Source organism: Rhinolophus sinicus, linkage group LG17, assembly GCF_036562045.2.
Source record: "Rhinolophus sinicus isolate RSC01 linkage group LG17, ASM3656204v1, whole genome shotgun sequence".
Classification (NCBI taxonomy): domain Eukaryota; kingdom Metazoa; phylum Chordata; class Mammalia; order Chiroptera; family Rhinolophidae; genus Rhinolophus; species Rhinolophus sinicus.
The window spans coordinates 6959815-6979560 of NC_133766.1; the positions used below are offsets into that span (position 1 = coordinate 6959815).

At 47.3% G+C, this 19746-nt stretch overlaps 1 protein-coding gene and 1 long non-coding RNA gene across 6 annotated transcripts in view; one reads left to right on the top strand and one right to left on the bottom strand.

Annotated features, from left to right (window-relative positions):
* Positions 1 to 7038: 7038 nt before the first annotated feature.
* TNR (tenascin R) overlaps positions 7039 to 19746 on the bottom strand; it is a 74792-nt gene continuing 62084 nt past the window's right edge. For all 3 annotated transcript variants that reach the window (XM_074322509.1, XM_074322510.1, XM_074322507.1), the window contains 3 exons: positions 17732 to 17893; positions 16054 to 16217; positions 7039 to 14719 (listed from right to left, as the gene is read on the bottom strand). In XM_074322509.1, the coding sequence (XP_074178610.1) occupies positions 14600 to 14719; positions 16054 to 16217; positions 17732 to 17893 (446 nt within the window). In that variant the 3' untranslated portion in view covers positions 7039 to 14599. The remainder of the gene's footprint in view (positions 14720 to 16053; positions 16218 to 17731; positions 17894 to 19746) is intronic.
* On the top strand, positions 12946 to 17737 carry LOC141569389 (uncharacterized). 3 transcript variants are annotated; one of them, XR_012493007.1, is made up of 4 exons: positions 12946 to 13062; positions 13580 to 14803; positions 15251 to 15358; positions 16719 to 17737. It is a non-coding gene; the product is annotated as an uncharacterized LOC141569389 (long non-coding RNA). The 3 variants fall into 3 exon arrangements; XR_012493006.1 differs by lacking the exon at positions 16719 to 17737 and adding an exon at positions 15493 to 16059; XR_012493005.1 differs by lacking the exon at positions 16719 to 17737 and having other exon boundaries at positions 15251 to 16059.

Below are 19746 nucleotides of genomic sequence, written 5' to 3' on the forward strand. Positions count from 1 at the left end.
TTTGATTACATCGAAAGCAGAAACTCTCTTTATAAAAAATACCATAAAGAGTGGAAAGACAAGCAACAGATATTTGAAACTCACATAACTGATAAATGCTTCCTATTTAGAATACATAAAAATAATTCCCCAAATCAATAAGAAAATGACAGGCAAACTAGTAGAATAATGATTCAAGGAGTTATACAGATCTTTCAAATTTGACATATTTTATTATACAGAATCAAAAAATTATGTATATATATATTATTAACACTACCGTTGATCTCATCAGGGAAGTTCTTTAGCATTGGGAAGCTGTTAAGCTTAGCATGGTGGGTACAAGTTTTTCAAAACTCTAATTTTTTTTTTTTTGAGAGCGCCAATTTTATCACTAGCTACAAACACTGTAGCTAGTGACAGGCTCACTTGGCTTATTTTCGAGAAAGGTCTACCAAATACCCAAGTCTGAAAAACCATAGTTTGTCCGTCAGTTGTTCTTTCAAGTAAAAATGGTGCCCATGATAAAAGCAACTAGTTTAGCTGGACATTCAGACAATGGCACCAGTTCTTTTCCTCGAAGCAATTTTTGTACTTTGGTGTGCTACAGAAGTGCTTTAAGAATTCTTCTCATTTAGTCACAGAATTGAAAAGATATGCATTCATGGTCAAGATACAATAATATTAATAATTTTTACTTTTTTGGTAAGTGAAATTGGCATTTAAAAAAAAAATTTTATTGGGGAAGGGAAACAGGACTTTATTGGGGAACAGTGTGTACTTCCAGACCTTTTATCCAAGTCAAGTTGTTGTCCTTTCAATCTCAGTTGTGGAGGGTGCCATTCAGCTTCAAGTTGTTGTCCTTTCAGTCTTAGTTGTGGAGGGCGCAGCTCAGCTCCAGGTCCAGTTGCTGTTTCTAGTTGCAGGGGGCGCAGCCCACCATCTCTTGCGGGAGTCGAACTGGCAACCTTGTGGTTGAGAGCCCGCGCTCCAACCAACTGAGCCATCCAGGAGGCAGCTCAGCTCAAGGTGCCGTGTTCAATTTTAGTTGCAGGGGGCGGAGCCCACCTTCCCTTGCGGGACTCGAGGAATTGAACCAGCAACCTTGTGATTGAGAGCCCACTGGCCCATGTGGGAATCGAACTGGCAGCCTTCGGAGTTAGGAGCATGGAGCTCTAACCACCTGAGCCACCCGGCCAGCCCCAGGGCATTTTTTTTTTTTTTTTACTGTGAATAAAAAATATGACCATGAGTACAGTTTGTTGCCATTGCCTTGATCTGTGCTAAGCACCTGTTTTACCACCATCAGTGCAAATGTCCATGCAGTGAAAAAGGTAAATATTATCTTAGTTGTCTTATTAAAATAGTTTGGATTTTGTGGATCCCCTGGAAAGGTTTCATGGACCCCTGAGGATCTATGGACCACAGCTTGACAATTGCTACCTTTGATGGGTGATTTCCTCAATGTCAACAGCAAGGCAATGATAGAAATATCTAGAATCCCGGTGTTCAGTTATCTTTCTGTTCTGTCATAGGGTCTCAGGACCATCTGACCAAGTGGGTAATCAAGGACATTTTGATGGGGGATATACAGTGGAACTCTTTTGAGTACATAACACACGTGATTTTGGGGATGGATGTGCTGAGGTCAAAGATGGAAAGGGACAATTTCAACTTTTGTCAAATGTTTTTGTTCAAAATTAGAAATTAACGGTAGGTTAGTTTTTAGACTGGATCAAAAATTTCCTGGGGTCTAAATGTCATGAGCCTACTTACCATAGTTTAGAGGTTAAGATTCTTTTAGTATCAAATAACAGACAACCCAACTGTCTTAAATAGAAAAGGGAGATGTATTCATGAATCCAGGTCAGACCGGATTCAGTCCCTTAATGTATCAGTACCTGGTTTCTTTAGGTATCTGTGTTTAGCCCCATGTAGTGTCAGCTTCATTCTGAACCCAACCTTTTTCATGAAGAGAAAACGGATACACAGTTCCAAGAGTTTCATCCACATACTGCAGATTCGGAGGGAGTGAGCGTTTCATTCTTTGAAGTCACCTAAACATGTTTCCTCTAATCTTCGGGGATTGAATTGAGACTTGTGTTCACCCCTGAACCAGTAACTGTGGGTCCGAATATGACTGTGCTGGTTTGTTCAGGCCTGAACCTCTGTGTCCTGTCAATGATTTTCAAGGCGAGATGATTTTGCCCTCAGGGGACATTTTTGGTTGTCATAGCTGTGTGTGTGTGTGTGTGTGTGTGTGAACACAACTGGTACCTAGTGGATAGAGGATGATGCTGGCTCAGCTTTTCAGAGTAGCTTAATCTTGGAAGAGAAATAGATGGTTCTAGAAGTCTGATAATGAGTTGTAGGCCGACCCTAATGGTAGAGGCACTTTCTGAATTGCCTCAGTGGCTCTTCATCTGAAGACGACTCTGTGGGGAAAAAGATCCCAATAGAAAGCAGACCATCTTCTTTGGCACCGAGATGGGAACCCCAAATTTTCCTCACTTGCTGTGAGCTCTGTGGCAACACACACCGCTGCAGGAAGGGACCTCATCGGATTACATGAGAGACTGACCCAGACCTGTCCCATCTGACCGAGAGAAGCAAATGTGAGGGCCACTGCTGCCAATCACACTTGCATATTGACCCTCTCCTGATCCCAGGTGACTTTCACAACCTACATAACATTACACAGATCTACCATGGTGGCTGCATTTCCCAAGCACAAAATGAGGCCACATGGCCCAACAAGCATGGCTGGGACCATGGGACAGAAACATCAACATTGTGTTTTCTCTGAAAAAATCTGGAAGGAAGCATGGCGTCCTCCCCTCACGCCCCTTCCTGTGTCCCAGAACAGCTTGTTTTGGAGGGTGAGCTAGGTAAAGGGGTTTGGTGGTAGGTGTGCTTCTCTGTTACGTACTGAGGGTGCAGTGGATTTCTTTCATGGACGACTATCTATTTTCCCCTTTTGCTCCATCTCTGTTCTTGTGACACAATTCAAGTTTTCCTTGGCTGAGAGTCTGGTTCACCCTGTGCTTTCCCTAATGTCACGGAGCACTCTCGTAGGCGTGTGACTTTATATCCACATTCTCCTGTTGAGCACAGGCAGTGAGTGATACTAGAATTGGAATGTAGGCAGAATTTTGGGACAAAGCCTTCCCTTTCTTCTATCTTTGGTGCCTAACTTACCCTTGGTTTCTTTTTTCTTAAGAAACCTCCAGGACATATGAGATTGTGAGGTATTTGGGGCTCCTAAACAATCAATATCATTTATTATTGTCCATCAGGGGAAGCCACAGAGCTAAAGGTCTAATTTACAAGTGACCCTTGATTTGAATTTAATTGATTCCTGGAAAGCCATGATAAATCGAACCATGGTAAGCCAAACTCATTTTCTGTTAGCACCAGCTTATAAATTCCACTCCCTTTGCTTGGAATCTAATCTCATGCCACAAAAATACCCAGAGTGATTCCAACAGAACGAAGCGACAATAAAACATAGATAGGCTTTTCACACATTTATAACCTATACAAAAAAAGATTCCATAGAAAAGCTATAGCAATGTTCTATTTGCGGGGGGGCTCTTTTGTCTTTTAGACTGAAATGGCCTGACTGATGCTTCTTAAAATGTTGCTTTAATGAAGTCTGAATCTAAGTCATCTTTTTCTCGGTGATAAATCTCTCTCTGATTCTCCATTGAGGGTGATTTGCCCACCCCGAGGGCACACTGTCTTTGGGAGTGTCTGGATAGTTTAGGTTGTTACAACTTGGAGGGTGGTGCTAGTCCTACTATAATTTGATGGGTAGAAGCCAGGGATGCTGCTGACTATTCTACAACACGTGGGATATTTTCCTGCAGCAAAGATTTCTCTGACCCAAATGTCAGTAGTACTGCTATATGAAAACCCTGCCCTACAGCAACCACGGACATTTCAAACTGAGTTAAAATTCAGGTCATTTCCTTGGGACAAAATAAAAGAGGGTTGAAAACCAGATGTACACGAATGTTTCTCAGAGTATTTAAATGGTACATGATGGAGTTGGAGGGAGGGTGGGAGGGCAGGTGTTTCCGTGTTGCAGACTCCGTTGTTACTGAGTCTTCTTGGCCAGCTAAGTTAGCTGAGTTGCCTCAACAGTGATCCAGCTTGTCATCGTGGCCAATTGTTTCAGGGTAGCTTTGGCTGTAAATACAAGTTTTGGTTATTACTCCGTGGGTTTTGTTTATGGAAGGAAAGTCATAAAAGTGAGTGGGGATCACAAATCACACTGGGTATTGCCTGCACACAGACATAATTTACACATTCCCTCAGCGTTCTCTCACTGTTTTTCTTGGATCTTTAAATTTCCTGCACAGCTAGCATATTGGATTTTCATAATTGCTACCGCATTTCTTGTAATGTACCCTCATTTCCCAGAAACCTCTAAAGGGCTTATTGTTTGTCACAAAGAGCAGACCCGAAGCTTCCACACAAGCTATGAATGAGCGTTTAGCTGTGATCTCTGCTCATAGCAATTGTTATTTAAGGCATGAAGGAACATAAACATCTAAAACTTCCAGAACATTTTCCGATGCCCTCATTCCCTTCAGCTCCCCCAAGGAAGATGCTATAGTAATTAATCCTTTGAGAAGTTTCTCTTAGCTTTTTTGGATTCCAGAAGTTCCTTAATTGCCACGTTTCTTAGTGTTTGACATGTTTGAAATGTGTCTGAGTTTAAAAAAATATTGTCAACATTCAAATGACAACCCTCATCCTAATTAGCTGAATTCTTTTACTGCATATCTCTTTCCAGTTCCTCATGAACACATAAACATAAGTTTGGAAATTGTACTCTATTCTGTTTTAAAATCTTTCATGTGAGGGGCTTATTAGGGAGTGGGGAGTTTGGTACAAGTGGCTGGAAACGAAAGAGGCAAAAGAGGCAAATGAGATGACATCTTTTCAAGGGGGACCAGGCCTTTCATTCCTGCACATCCAGACAGCATTGGGTCTGGTCCATAGTAGGTGCTCATTGAAGGGGATGGTGAGATGAGAGAAGACGTATAGAGACACAGGTGCGTGGGGTCTGTGCATTGAGTGCACACTTTTTGTAATTCCCTGAAAGCCTGGGCAATGGGGTATATTGCACATATCATGCGAGAGGAGAAATACAGGCTCCGAGGGCCCTTATTGCATGATGACGTCACTGCTGACTGCTGCTGAGGCACATGTCCCCAGGGACACTGGGTCATTACAGGAGAGACACGGCTACTGTGTTTTAGTCGGGTTCTTGGTAATTGCACTGATTACTAATGCTGCTAACATTTCTCTTGCTTAATAACCCACTTTTAATTTTACCCCTGGCAGTCCTTAGTTCCCACAACACAGCAATAATTAAATCTCTGTTCAGATGGTTGTAAATACACCCAGAGGTCTTAAGCAATGGGTGAATTATACTCATTTAAGTTAGAACGTAATGTTAGCATTCAGTCACCTCAGGAATTAGCACTAATTACTGAAATTCCTTGAAGTCCCCCTCCCTCCCGTGAGTTTCCCATCCCCAGAGAACATGCAGGGTGAGAGTCAAGATTTGGATTTGTGCGGGTGACAGGTTTTATGTGCATATAACAACAGTCACTGCTTCAGTAACATAATCTTAAGGTATGGGTTTCCAGAGTGGCCTGTTTGAAACAGGACCAGGAAATGTGGCTGCTTGCAAAGGGCCTTTATTGTCTAGAAATCTGTTTTTAGGAAATGACGAAGAAAGAGGAAACGAGGCCCAGGGAAAGGGCTAAGGAAGCTCTCTGCCCCCTGTTCCCGTAGGGCACCTTCAGTGGGAGACGGTCACCTGGCTGGGAGCTGGGATTCTGTCCCTGTTTCTCACGTGGCACCAGGGTTGAGAAGGGCTTGCTCTACCTAGAAAAGACTAGCAGGAATGAACCTTTAAAAAAAAAAATTAATTCCAAGTTTGAGATTCTATCCCTTTTAAAAATACGTTCTGTTTCCCTTTTTACAAGGGGACATGGAGCAAGGTCCCTCCCTCTTGGCCTTGGGGAGTCACAGTGTTCAGTCTGTCCTGACCACCTCAGGGACCAGGAAGCCAGGCAAATGTGGGGGCCGGGCCAGGCATCTTCCACCTCTCCTGGCCCTGCCCCTTCAGGTTGTGCTGTTTCTGTCCTCCGACTCTTAGTCACGCTGTTCCCTCCCCAAGCTGAATTATTTCTATTGGCGTGAGCCCCAGCCAGGTGGACCTCTCCAGGTAGTCTCCCTGCACACCCCTAGCCACTCCAGCCGAGAAAGCTCGTCTGCATTTCTGGTACCTTCAGCACCGCCCTGCATTACAGGTATCTCTGTTTTCCTGGCCCTGAACTGGGTGTAAGTCTCCCTCATGACCCTCCTCTTGGGGCTGTAACCTGCCTAATGCTACCTGGAGGTTAGAGTTGACCTTCCAATGTACACTGGGCCCATTTTCAAGGGAGACAAAGGGAGAATGTTTTCCCAGGTGCCCAAGTCTGAGCGGCAGGTGGTCACAGGCGCTGGAGACTGACAGAGCCCAGGGTAGGCAGGCTCAGCAAGTTGGGCCTGTTGCACATTCTCCGCCAGCGCCCGTAGATGGCACTAGAGCCTTGGAGATCTGCCTACCACGGGCGCTCCGGGGTTGGGGTTGAGGGAGCTGGGCAGTGGGACAGTCAAGACCAATCGGGTGATGCTGGGACAGCCAGCAGAGGCTGCCACCCATCAATGACCTTTTCTGACGTGAAAAGCAAAGGGGAAGATGAAGGATTCAAAGTGGGTGGGAGACAGGCGAGGAAGAAAGGGTGCGGTGGAAAGAGGAGAAGGAGTAGGTAAAAGAGGTCGTGAGGATAGAACGCGAGAAGAGGAACAGGGAAGGCAAGGGACCCGGATGGGGGAACAGGATGCCAGGTATGAGAACAGCCTACCCGAACGGGGGGTGCAGAGATGACATCTGGCCATAGTGACAGGTGAACACGGAGCAAAGGGGGAGGCAGGCCACTGGTGCAGAAAGGCGTGTCCCCTTCATTCCCCACAGGGCCCAGAAGATGCACCTCAGTCCTTCAGGATCTTTTATTAACGTATAGAAAATGTGTTTAAAAAAGGAACTATACAGAGGCTAAAAGTAATCAGGACTAACAACACTGGTTAACAATGGTTAACGAGCGGAGTTTCCAGTCTTTGAGCTCCAGTGCCGTGAAAGGGTGGGCATGTTGGTTTGTCCGCTCCCTTCCTCCGTAGGCTTTCATTTTTAGTTTAGTTCTTTACCGTGTACATCGCCCAGGGAGTGTCTACTCCACTGTCGTGTTTTTCTTCTTCCTCCCAGCCTTCCTTTTGAGGAAATGCTTTCCCAAGCACGTTGTAGCTATAAAGTCAGTAAATTGGTCTTTGTTATTTTTACCTGAAAAGGCTGTTAAAGGTTAAAATGGCAAACACAAGCTCGGAGCGAGTGGAGGGCTTGGTGTTGGGGATTTCTCGGGACAACCATCTAGAGACCACGGGGTGGGTGTCAGCGGCCTGGCCCCAGGGATCAGCTCCCTCCAAGCCACAGTGACTTGCTTAGGGCGCCTGGAGTTCCTCTGGGCCTGGAGCATATTTGAGTTTGGAATAACTGGGCGGGTGGGTGATAGGAGGGAGGGTCTCATAGATTCTGAACCTTGAGCCTGTGGGACCCTGGCGTGAGTCTAGGCCTCCGAGAGGGCTGGGCGGAGGCAGGGGGATGGTGGGAGAGCATTTTCTTGGCTGATGTGTTTGCAGAAACCATGGTGTCTGGTGCATCTAACATATAGGTGTCACTGCTAACAGCAAGCATCACTGCTGCCCAAACAGCCCCCACGTGGAAGAGGACCTTAAAATGCAGAGTTCTTTCTTGGGGAGATCTATCTATTCCTGTGTGTAGAAATGTCATTCGATGAAGAGAAAGGGGTTCATTTCTGGAGTTTTGACCTGGCAGCTTAAAATACAAGTTACCAAGAACTGATTTCCTTCTCAACTCCCCCAAGTGACAAAGAGAGCTGAGCTTGTAGCCCACGGTCCTCTGAGCCCCCAGCCCACTGGGGGAGGTGGGAGCAGGTAGGGAGAGGGAAAAAGAAACTAAGGAATGAATTAATTTGTCTCCTGTCTTCTTCTAGCCTCATTCCTCAAAATATTCCACTGATGTGCTCCTTCAGGGGACCACGAAGAAAGACACCTTTGTACCTCTGAGAGTCTGGAAGGAGGGCACCCCAATGAGTCTGTAACATACAGGTTTTAGCCTAAAAACTCACAGGATTTCTGCATTTGATACCATCTGCATTGGTTTGATTATATTAATAATGTAACCACTTTCCTCTCAAATCCAGGCATAAAATTGATACTCTAGGAACACGTGCCACCACGTTTATTCTGTGGCTTCCCCTTCCCCAATCCTGGGTACATTGTCTGCCCCAGTTTGGGAGGAATGACTCTGCAATTTCCCACTCTTCTAATGTTGGGTGAGAAAGAGGCTGCATATTCCTGAAGGAGTGGGGTCAGGGAAATAGTGTTTGTGTTGTGTTCTTTACCTTCCCCTCCCAACCTGTTGTGACCCCCTTCCTCACCTCCCACAAAACAAAACAACAAAACAGAAAACGAAACAAAAAGGAAAGTAAAAGAGCTGCCAAGTGAGGTTCAAGATCCTCTGGGATATATGGCAAAAACAGCGCAAAGACTGACTCCCTTTTCTGAAAAGATGAAGAGGAGAGAGGAAGTGGTATCAGAAGCCCCTTTGTGAAAACATCAACAAATCCAAGATGGTGGCCACTTGGCTAAATAAATATAAAAGGCTCTAGTCTCCTGAAGTAGCAAAGCAAGGGTTTTAGAGTTAGACAAAGAGCTTCCTATTGTAGCTCTACTTAATCCTGTGTGACTTTAGGCATGTTTCTTAACCTTTCTGTGCCTCCACTGTCTCATTTGTAAAACGGTTAAACTTGAGTCAGGGTTCTGGTGAGGATTTAACAAAGTAATATATATGTTGATCTCCTAGCCCAGTATCCGGAAACCAGTAGGTGTGCCATAAATACCATTTCTCTTCGTCTTCGTCTGGGGAGAGAAAAATTAAAAAGCCTGTGCCAGATCTGATCTCAGTTCTGTTACTAATTAGCTGTGCTAACCTGGGCAAGTTGCCTAACCTTTCTGGGCCTCGGTTTTCTCAAGTTTGAAATTGTGTGTTGGGTCCGATGTTCTCTCTGTAGTTCCCTCCAGCTCTGAAGGTGTGTTTCCACCTTCGTTTGGAGACAGCGATGAGCATATTAGCATTCAAAGACAGGATGTTAAAAAGCAACACAGAGTCTCCCTGGGGGATGCTAAAGAGTGACAGAAAGGAAACAGTGCTCATCCATGCATTTGCCCCCTGGCCCTGCGTCTGAGCCCAAACCTGCTCTGTGGCTTAGGTGTCCCCGGCCTCCTGGGATGTCTGCACTGCCTCCAACGAACCCGTGGGACTAATGAGCCAGTACCTGGGAGAGCGACCCCAGGGAGACTGAAAGGGTTAAATATCTCTCAACTGGAAATTTCGCATCAGCCCAGCCTCACAGCTGACAACAACTAGGAGCTGTTTTATTAAGAGAGGGGCCAAGTTTTTCTGAGGAACAAGAGCTGTGTTATTTGGATATTCTGTAATAGCCTTATTAAGCTTGGGGAGCGAGCGAGGATTTCCGGTTTGGAGGAAACGCAACACTGTCCAAAGGCTGTGAGGTTTGCCAAGGACGTTTGGACAATGAAGTCATGCTTTAGGCGAGGGGTGACCTTGAAAAATTAATCAGAAATGCTGGAGGTAACAAACCAGGCTTGGGACTGGGAAGGAAAATGGAGGTCGAGGCAGGGTTGGTTAAGCAAACCAGGAAAGTCCTTCTGTTTCTGGGTCTGTGCAGGGGGCAGGCTTCTGGGGCCTTCCTTTCTCTTCAGAGGCAGTGGGTGAACCGACAGGCCTCTGGTGGGAGGGCAGGGGCCGGAGCTCCAGGTCTTTACCAGGACCCCTCACACCTGAGCTCTGCACTGTTACTGGGGGCCTCCTGTGGAAAGCTTGCTCTAGTCTCTAATGCTCCATCAGCATATTTTTTTATGTTCCTTGGTATTTTATATTTTATGTTTCCTTCTTCTCAGCTCGTTCTCAAGGCTTGAACAGCACAGAATGGACAGAAGCAAATCTAGTGTGTCTACAATTAGGATGTACCAGAGCCACTGCTTTTAAATTGGACCCGAGGCTACACCAGCACACCCTCTTCAGGTAGACTGGAGTTCTTCCCCTACTTGCTTTTTTGAGGTTTTTGTTTGGTTGGTCATTTCCCATGAGGCCTGGTGGTGCCACACTTGTTGAGGAAAACTTTATCACATCTGTGTGGGGTTGGGTTACGGAAGAAACAAAAGTTTAAGGAAGCAGTTAGTCAAAGATCTTTTGGAACGTGGCCAGGGGCCCCTGAGGTGCAGCCAGAGACAGGCTGCAGGCACAGCCCAGAATCCAGCCCTGCCTGTGACTCACCTTCGCTCAGAGCCCAGCATAGCTCTGTCACTGTTACCTAGAGGAAAACGACCACCCAGGGAGGCCAGGCAGAGTCTGGTACCTGGAGCTTTGTGCATCACGCAGACTTCTGGGCCCAGATTAGGGCCCCAGGCTTCAGAGGACCAAGGCCCTTCTTGCCGCCTTTACAAATCTGAGGCGCGTGCAGACAGACTTTCCCAGCTGCTGTGGGATTATGGAAGCTGAACTCAAGTTAGAATCTTTCATAGGTTCCTTTTCAAAATTTTAAGAGTGGACAGCGAGATGCAAGAAGAGTTCCCCTTTGGAGGGAAAGAAATGCAAGCAAGGAATTAGATCGAACAGGAGTCTGCCGATGAGAAAGAAAAACACATATCCTGAGTCAGTGACTCAACCTTTTCTGAAATTCTGGGTGCAGGTGAAAAGAAAAAGAAAAAAATGCTTTCAAGGCCCAGGAGAATTTGCAAATCTGGGCCACTCGCTAGTCTATTTCAACCCCCTTGGTTTGGTGCATCCACTGGTCTCACGGGTTCTGTTTTATTTTTTTCCAGAGGAGAGGACAAAGAGGAGCTCATAAACTTTTTCTCCACTGCTGCTTTTAAAAGAGCTCTTTGAAAAGGTTCCATAATGACCTTTTGTCCCTTAATCTACAGCTCTGTTCTGGGACTGGATGTGAAAGTCTACACGTGGTGAGGAGTGTTTGGTTTGGCATTGAGCTCTCTGGCAGCCTTGGTTCTTCAGGTCTGTCTTTGAAAGAACAGTTTTCAGTGTGCGGGGTGCTGGTTGGTTCCCAGGCGGCAGGGAGCAGGTGTGAGGTGTCTTGCCACTTTATGAGGAGTGGAGTGGGGTGTGGGTAGGTGAAGCGTAGGGCGGATTTAACTATTTGTGGAACTTTGCTCTGCGTGGCCTGGCTGCCACTTTTCTTATTGCTGTTCTTTTATAAATCAATCTGCTGTGCAAATGTGTTGGCCAGTGTTCCTGGGTCCTGGTTTGGTGTGAGTTCTCCTGGAAACGTGGAGGGACTTACTGTCCTCACCCCCAAGATAAGTTGCCCAGGGTTACAGGAAGGGGCTGAGGGTTGTGACCGCCACCTTGTGGTGACACTTAGCACGTCTCCCTCTCTCCAGTTAAATCTGGTCTAAAGGCCAGCTGGAGTTTTCCACAGATTAGTCTTTCGCATCCCCCTGCCTCCCGACCCCCTTTTGTACGAATCTCCTTTACCTTCCAGAAATAACCGTGGAGAACGTGAGTTTGCTGTGTTAAAAACTACCTTTCTCTGATGGGGAAATGCAAAAAGGGAAAACTGGATCTTGGGTCTAGGCAGTGAGTCTGTGCAGTCGTGGGTAGGTTTTGGTTTGTTTTTGTAAGTACATATCCTGAGGTGTTTGCAGTTAAGCTGCCCCTGGGCAGGGTCCACGTCTAATTCCTTTCGTGTCCTGTGAGGGTGCTTAGGTTGAGTATTGCCTAATGGGTCCTCCCGTGGAAGACCACAGGTGCTTGGAGGAGCAGGTTAAGCAGGAGTCAGTGAGTAAAGGGGAAAAGCTTTGAGTCAAATTGACCACGGGCCTTGGGGAGAGAATGGGTACTGTGTCTCGTACACGTGGTGAAAACTCCTGAGAACACTCTACTTAATAAAAGGAATCTATAAATCCTTTTCTAGAGGACTGGGTGAGCTAATCATTGAAGTTGCTTTAAAATGAATCCAGGCAATGCTGCTGAGACTATTTATAGCCATGTTCTACCAGGTAAGATGGTGCCAGCGAGAGGCAGGTTTGGGTTTCCCTTGATGCTTCTTGGCTTCTCCTTGAATGAAGACCTATCATCCCTTTCCAGTTCAGTTTCCTTCATGAGGTGGGCTGTATTGGCTCTGTTTTCATGGACAAAATGAGTTCAGCCTCTTGGCATAATCTCGTCTGTAGTGTTTTCTCGTGTGTGTGTATGTGTGTGTGTGTGTTTTACTTATGACTTCTGAGTCAGTCTTCCTTCCTTCCTTCCTTCCTTCCTTCCTTCCTTCCTTCCTTCCTTCCTTCCTTCCTTCCTTCCTTCAATTCTCCTCTCCTCTCTTCTCCTCCCTAAATAAAGTGGGGCTTTAATGAATTTTCATTACTTGTATTCTCGCACCAATGACAGTTTCTACTCAGAGACCAGCAGTACTGACTGCCAAACTGGAAAGGAAAGTTAGAAGCCATTCTAGTATAATCTTCCATGCAACAGGTGAGCAAACTGAGGCCCAGAGAGGTGAAGCCACCTCCCTCATATCCTAGAGCGAGCAAAATGGCAGTGGCAGGCCTGTACCTTAGCTCCCAGGTTCCTCATTCAGTGTGCTTCCCACTGTTCATCGGTGTTTCACTCTAGTTCAATCTTATTTAATTCACAGGTTTCTTGAAAGGATTGTTTCTGTTTCTTCCTCCTTCTCCTAGTTGTTCTGACGCCCACGGTGAACTGAGAAATGAAAATGTCACCTCTGTTTCCTAGCACCAGGTATGTCAGTCACATCCACACCACAGCCGTGAGCAAGACCTTGGAGGCCGGCTAACGGGAGAGCATCTACAGAGAGTGGTGGCTGGTGTCATCTCCCAACACTACAGGTGTGACCATCAGCCTGAGGGACTGTCCTTTCCTGGTTATCTGGGCTTGGTTAGATGGTGGATGTTTCCGTTAGAAAACTGCGAACTCTCGGGCGCATCCTCTAAATGGTTGGGCAAGGTACCAAGATGCCCCAGTTTGAGTAAACCTGGGTATTAGAGAAAGTGGGACTGGGGCCTTGAGGAAGGGGAGAGGGCAGCTGGGGAAACTGGACATGGATTTTGGCAGATGCTATCGGGATGGTTGCAGCTGGCATTTGCTTTGGAGAAGCTGAAGGGTCATGGCTTCTACAGCCTCCAGCTGTCTTAGACTTAAAAATCAAATCAAGCTAGTGAAGAGAGCACATCTCAGAAAACGGGAGGTAGGCCCCCGGCCCTCCCCTATTCACCTTTGGATTCCTAGATTTCATTTCCTCTGGCACTTTTCATTTTCCCTCTCAAAGGCAGAATAATAAAAGAAGATGGAGAAAGGCTTCTCGTGATCGCTCCCCATTAAGGAGGTCATTCCTGTTTCCCACAGGACCAAAAAAGAGGAAAAAACAAAACCCCCCAAATTCCCCCTACTCAAAGGACAGCCTGGCTGGAGGGAGGAGGAGGCCTTCCGTTTGCAATTCAGAAAACAATCCATGACCAACAGGACAAGAAATAGAGAAAATGGAGCTACCCAAGACCTGTGTTCCCCGTGGGATCTGGAATCTTGATGGTAGGTACCCTGAATTCCACTTCTGTCCTTCCTCAGTGCCTGACCCCCTAAGCACTAAAAGCTACAACCATCTCCCCCTCCCACCCCCCAAAGAAGGTTGTTCTATGTCTGACCTGAGGGTGGGGGCAGTGACTTATGACCCACAGGGAAAGTCACGGGCAACGAACGCAAGTCATGGGGAACTATTATCCAAACGCTGGTTGGATTTGTGGGATCGTGGGACTCTGAGGGTAGGATGGACTCACTGGGGCATGAAGGGAACCTACGACTCTTGAAAGGTAACAGAGGCCACTGGGCTGGTAGAGTAAAGGTGTTGTGAGGTGAGAATCTTTGGCCCATGAAAGAGGACTTGGGTTGCTGGGATGGGGTGAGGTTAATGTTTCCTCTTAAGGGGAGGTGTTCGCAAAGCTCTCTTGCAGAGGTTTCTTCCATGGGCTGGTTTGAGAACCTGGCCATCGAAGGCAGTGACCAGAGCACAGATACCCGGAAGTGAAGCGCAGCTTAGAAGGAAAGAAGGCACGTGCCTGTCACCATCACGACCTGACTCCAGGACTTGCCTTTGACTTGGTCTTTTACGAAAACGTCTCACTTTTCCTCCTTGGTGGGAGAAGAGAGGAAGGTTAAGGATGGCTGGGTAGGAGGAAGGATGGCTGAGGGTCAGGCCCTGGGGGGCAGGAGGAACCGCTGGTTCTCAGCTGATCCCTGCTACTTCCTGCTTCCTTCAGACACTCAGAATATGTTGCAAAGCACGTTACTATTACCCCCCACCCCTCGTTTCAGATTCTAAAATACAAACGAATGACAGGAAAGGTCAGTTGGCTCGCGGCTGCCCACTGCTCAGAAGTGCAAGGACCGCCGTTTCCTCCCTGCCATGACCCGGTGGTTGTAGGGACGCATCTTCATTTCCACAAAGGGGATGGAGAACTCGTGGCCCTTCCAGTGGTACCAGTTGATCCCCTGGGAGGGAGAAAGAGAAGCACGTCAGATCACCCACGATGTGGTTTCACCGTTTTCCATGAACACCAAGCTTTGTCAAAGAAGGTACAAGGAGCAGTCTCTTTCCAGCTTTTCTTTTTAAACACTCCTGGGGCTTGGGTATTTATCTGGAACGTGTCTCAGGTCACTCCGTTTCACCACCTTTGTTTTTGGCCTTTAGGATTTGCATGTACTGGTAATTGGAGTTGAATTTCAAAATCCCGACAGCATAGACTCATTTTGAAGAGAATAACTGTGTTTGGCGGCTCCTTCCTGGTGGGAGAGTCAGGGGTTTCCATGCACGGTGACCAACCATCTTGGTTTGTGCAGGACTAAGGGCTTTCCCTGGCTGCTGCAGTGCTAACACTAAGAAGGTCCCAGTTGATCCAGCTGTCACCCTGTCACCCCACCCTGTCACCCAGCCCAGCCTATGGCCATGTGGTCTCTAATGGGGACAGACAGTCCAGTTTACCCTGATATTTCTAATCACTCCCTTCCTGGTACACTTCTTAGGATGAAGCTGAGCCTGTGAAGCTGTCCCTGGAACTGATGCGCTTGCGATGGAATCTCCTAGACGAGGAAAGGAAATGGAACTTGACTGGTTGTCAAGGGCTTCCCTGGGTGCGTTCTAGCTCCTGAGTCTAAAAGCTTCCCCTTCTTCCTCTGCTTTCTACTCTGTCCTGCCAATATCCCAGTATCTGCATCATTTTTCATGATAGTCCTTTCCTGAGACTCTGAGTATTTCTTTTTAACAGGGAATGTAAGACCCAGATGTGCATTTAAAACAGAAAGCTAAGGGGCTGTGGATTCCAGAGCCCTCCATCATTGCAAACAGAAAGGTAAGGGGCCGTGGGTTCCACAGCTCTGATCATTCAAAACAGAAAGCTCAGGGATCGTGGGTTCCAGAGCCCTCGATCATTTCAAACTGAAAGCTAAGGGGCCGTAAGTTCCACAGCCCTGATTCTTCCAAACCTGAAGCTAAGGGGCAATGGGTTCCACAGCCCTAATCTTTCCAAACAGAATATGAAGGGGCCGTGGGTTTCACAACTCTGACCATTCCAAACAGAAAAACAAGGGGCCATGGTTTCCACAGCCCTCGATCATTCCAAACAGAACGTTAAGGGGCCGTTGGTTCCACATCCCTGATCTTTCCAAACAGAAAGCTCAGGGACTGTGGGTTCCAGAGCCCTCCATCATTGTAAACAGAACGCTGAGGGGCGTGGGTTTCACAGCTCTGTCCATTCCAAACAGAACACTAAGGGGCCGTGGGTTCCACAGCCCTCAAACATTTCAAACAACAGCAGAGCGTCACCTACCTGACTGTGCCTGGACTCGCCGTACTTCCCGTTGAGGTTGGTCCGGTGGCAGTTCTTGTACCACCAGGCGCCCTTGTAGGACATGGCACAGTTGGTAACTGCAATGTCATTGTCTCTGTCCTCGGTGGAGAAAGGGCGCCCCTGGTGATAGCTGAGGGAGTCCCCTGGATAAAGACACATTTGTCAGGCTGTCCAATTTGTTACTCTTCTGTCAGGACTTTCTGGACATTTGACCCTCAACAAATTTGACCTCCATGTAAGGGACCTGCCACTTACCTCTCCCATTTCCACCTGGTTCCTCAGCCTGGCTGTACTGAACTCTTACTCCGCCTCACCTCGGGGGTCAGAGACCTCCATGCTGCTCTCTCCCACTCATTTCCTCATCCCCCGACCTCTGCTCAGAACTCTGTCCACTCAGCTCCACCCCCTTGCCCCCCCCCATCTGTTTCCTCCAGGCCAGCACTGGGACACACACATTCGTGTTTCCTTTTGTCTCCAGAGGACACCGTGATGAATTACGGTGTCGGGAGACAATCTGGGTCACCCCCATGCAGCCTGGTTGTTTTTGAAATGAGTTAGTCCGATATTTTGTTAAATATACTCCATTTCAATGACTATTTTATGCCTAAAGTGTGGTAAATTGCACCTTTTATTGGGCACTACAGGCAGGTCTCAGTGCCACTGGGAATGCTTGGAAATATGAAGAATGACAAAGGAAAGCATTATAGACCTGGCTGAAAAGAGCAATAACTGGACAGATGCAGAAACGGGAAGGTCAACACCTTGATGGTCGTCTTAATTCCAAGAGGCATAAAAATGTTGCTAAAATTATACTCTAGCATTCGGCCCTAAAACTGGAGTTAATGAAAGGACCAAGAACTCCATGTACCAAACAGTGGAATATTTGGCAAAACAGGTTTTATGAAACATGCCGTAATACAACCCAGGAAACAGATGGGCAAAGCCTCAGAAGCAGACTCAATGTTATGTTCCGACAAATCTATTAATGCGACAGGGCTTCTAGACATGGTTGTTCTGCTTAGTAGAAATGTCACAAAAATCTATAGAGAAAACGTGACCATGTACGTGGTTCTCGTAGAGGAAGGGGAAGAAATGTGGCCAGTGAGGGACATTTAAGTGCCGCTGTTTGCTCCTTGATGGGGTGTTATGATGACCGCTATAAAAGCGGGGCGGGGGGATCTCAGAATCAGGAAGGGTCCGGTTTATTTTCATTAGTTCAAAGACGGCTTTCCTCGGTGTCATTCATTACAGGGGAGATTTCTCCCCAGACAGTAGATGATTACGCTCTCTCTGGATAAGAGCCCCTATTGATTAATCGAGACAAGAAAAATAATCCTTTGCCCTCCCACTGCACTTTTTTTTTTTTAACTTTAAAAGCACGTGCACTGCACTTATCACATTTTTTTTCTGACTGTTCTGTGAAGTGGGGAAGCCATCATTATTACGGTTTTCCAGATGAGGAGAGTGAAGTCCTGGGAAATTGATTTCAGGTCACCTGCGTGGTCAGGGACAGCCTGGCCCAGAGCCAGCAATTTGCAGACCTCTGCCCTCCCCATGGGCGAGCTGGGAATTCATGAGCTGAGCGGGAGCTGCCACTGCCTGGGCCACTTGGGCCTGGAATATGGGGGTTCTGGGGGGCTGCTCGGGGCCAAGGTACCTGCAGTGCCATTGTAGGCTCCTATGCGGAGTTTATACAGGTTCCTGCTGTCCTCCACGGAGAACTTGTCGTAGTGGGCAAACACGGCCTCCGGGCCGTCCCGCATGTCCACTCGCAGCTCGTAGCGGCCCTGGGATGTGAGCCTGTGTATATTGTCCAGCCCTGCAGAGAAGAACAGAGAATGCAGGGAGCCTGGCCCCAGCGGCTTTGGAAGTGGGAGGGGAAGTGGTCTCAAAACAAATGTGATGGGGGAGAGGGGGGATCTGGAGAGCTTTGGACATCAGCCCTTCCCAAGCTGTTACCAGACAGACCCTTCCAGACTCTAGTTTCTACCTGCATGTGGCCAGGTCTGCTGAGCAGTTCCCACCACAGGTCGGCTCAAGGGTCCTGACACCTACTCTTGACCTAGTGACTACAAGCCCTGAGCCTCAGGATTCCTGGCCCTGTCCACGCCACATCCCACTCTAAACTATGGCATTGAGTGAAAGTGACAGGAGGCGTCACATGGGCGTGACTCCTTTGGTTTGAGGGAAAGGAAATAAAATGTAGAGCCCTGATCAGAGGAGTTCAGGGCGGGCCTTGGGGCCCAGGATATCCCACATCCGGCCATCTCCTCTAGCCCGCAAAGGGGTTCTGTGCACCTTTCATTACACCACCCTCTTTCTCTCAGCCTCCAGCTGCTAACAACGCACAGCTGCCTCCTTCTTGGAGAACTGCTCTTGGCCAAACGGGAGTCACTTCTGCCTGGAGGCTACCCTCTCCATTTGCCTACCTTGGGGCAGACCTCCATCAATGCCTGATGTGGGGCGTACAGAAGCCTGGTCCTTTTGTCCCAACTCTGGGGAGCAATTAATGTGCCAGGGGAAGCGAGTCTCCCCCAAAGCCCACAAGTTTGCACTTTTCCTGCTTTATCTTGCATCCTCCCTTCCCTTCTCCTGAGAGCGCCCCCAGATAAATTGCTTGGACAAAAATCTCTGTCTTGGCCTCTGCTCCTAGGGAACCCCACGTAGGACATAAACCTTTGGTCACAGTGTTACCCCAACCTGAGGACTGTTGCCAAACAACACGTCACTAGGCCATGCCTCTCACTGGTTCTCTATTACCTATGACACTGAGTCAAGACTTCTCTTCTCGACTTCAGACACCACCACGTGCCTTCAATCAACCCCCTTGACCTCGTTTCCTTTTCGCAGACTCAGCTCGGTTCTAGTACTTTGTGGTTTAACACCCAACACTTTCTAATCTCCACTGTTACCACCAGCAACAGGCTTGGAGCCCCCACATTTCACTGTCAATTTTGTAATATTAATGCTGGTGTCTTTGCGCTGCATTTAGTTTTGAGCCTGCCTTTCATCACTGTACGTGATACCCTGCTTTCCGTGTTGGGCGATGCTATGAAGTTTCATTCACAAAGCAATAGATTTAATTAAACAAAACAAGGGATATGTAGAAAACGGAAGTGCATGATAACTCAGCTATTTCACAGATATGACAAAAGTTGCGACAGCCGTGCACAGTGGCCGAGGTTTGGGGAACACAACCCCGTCTGGTGTGGGCACAGTGTTTGTCTCCCAAACTGTCTGCAAACTCTTAGAAACTAAGGCTATTTTCCTATTCATTGACCTCTTTCTCAATATTTTTCTCTATATTTTTTACCTTATATTTTCATTACCTACATCAGCAAACACAGATCTGGGCACCTAACAGGTACTCAATAAATCCTTATCATTGATTGACTGACGATTGATTGATTGATTGATTGATTTCTATGCTTTAGGTGTCTGTTATCACCCAGACACGGTGATAGGCGGTGGGGTTAAAAGATGTATATGATGTGGTCCCAGCCCTAAAAGAAGTTCACATAATATGGCCAAGAAAGAAAGGAAAATGGACACTTTTGGGCCCCCAGAAGAGGGGGTGACCAATTCTCCCACAGGCAAAGGGTGAGAAAAATGTGTAGGAGGGATTCTCCAGGTCTTTGATTATCATGTAGATGGACATCAAGGCATATAGGA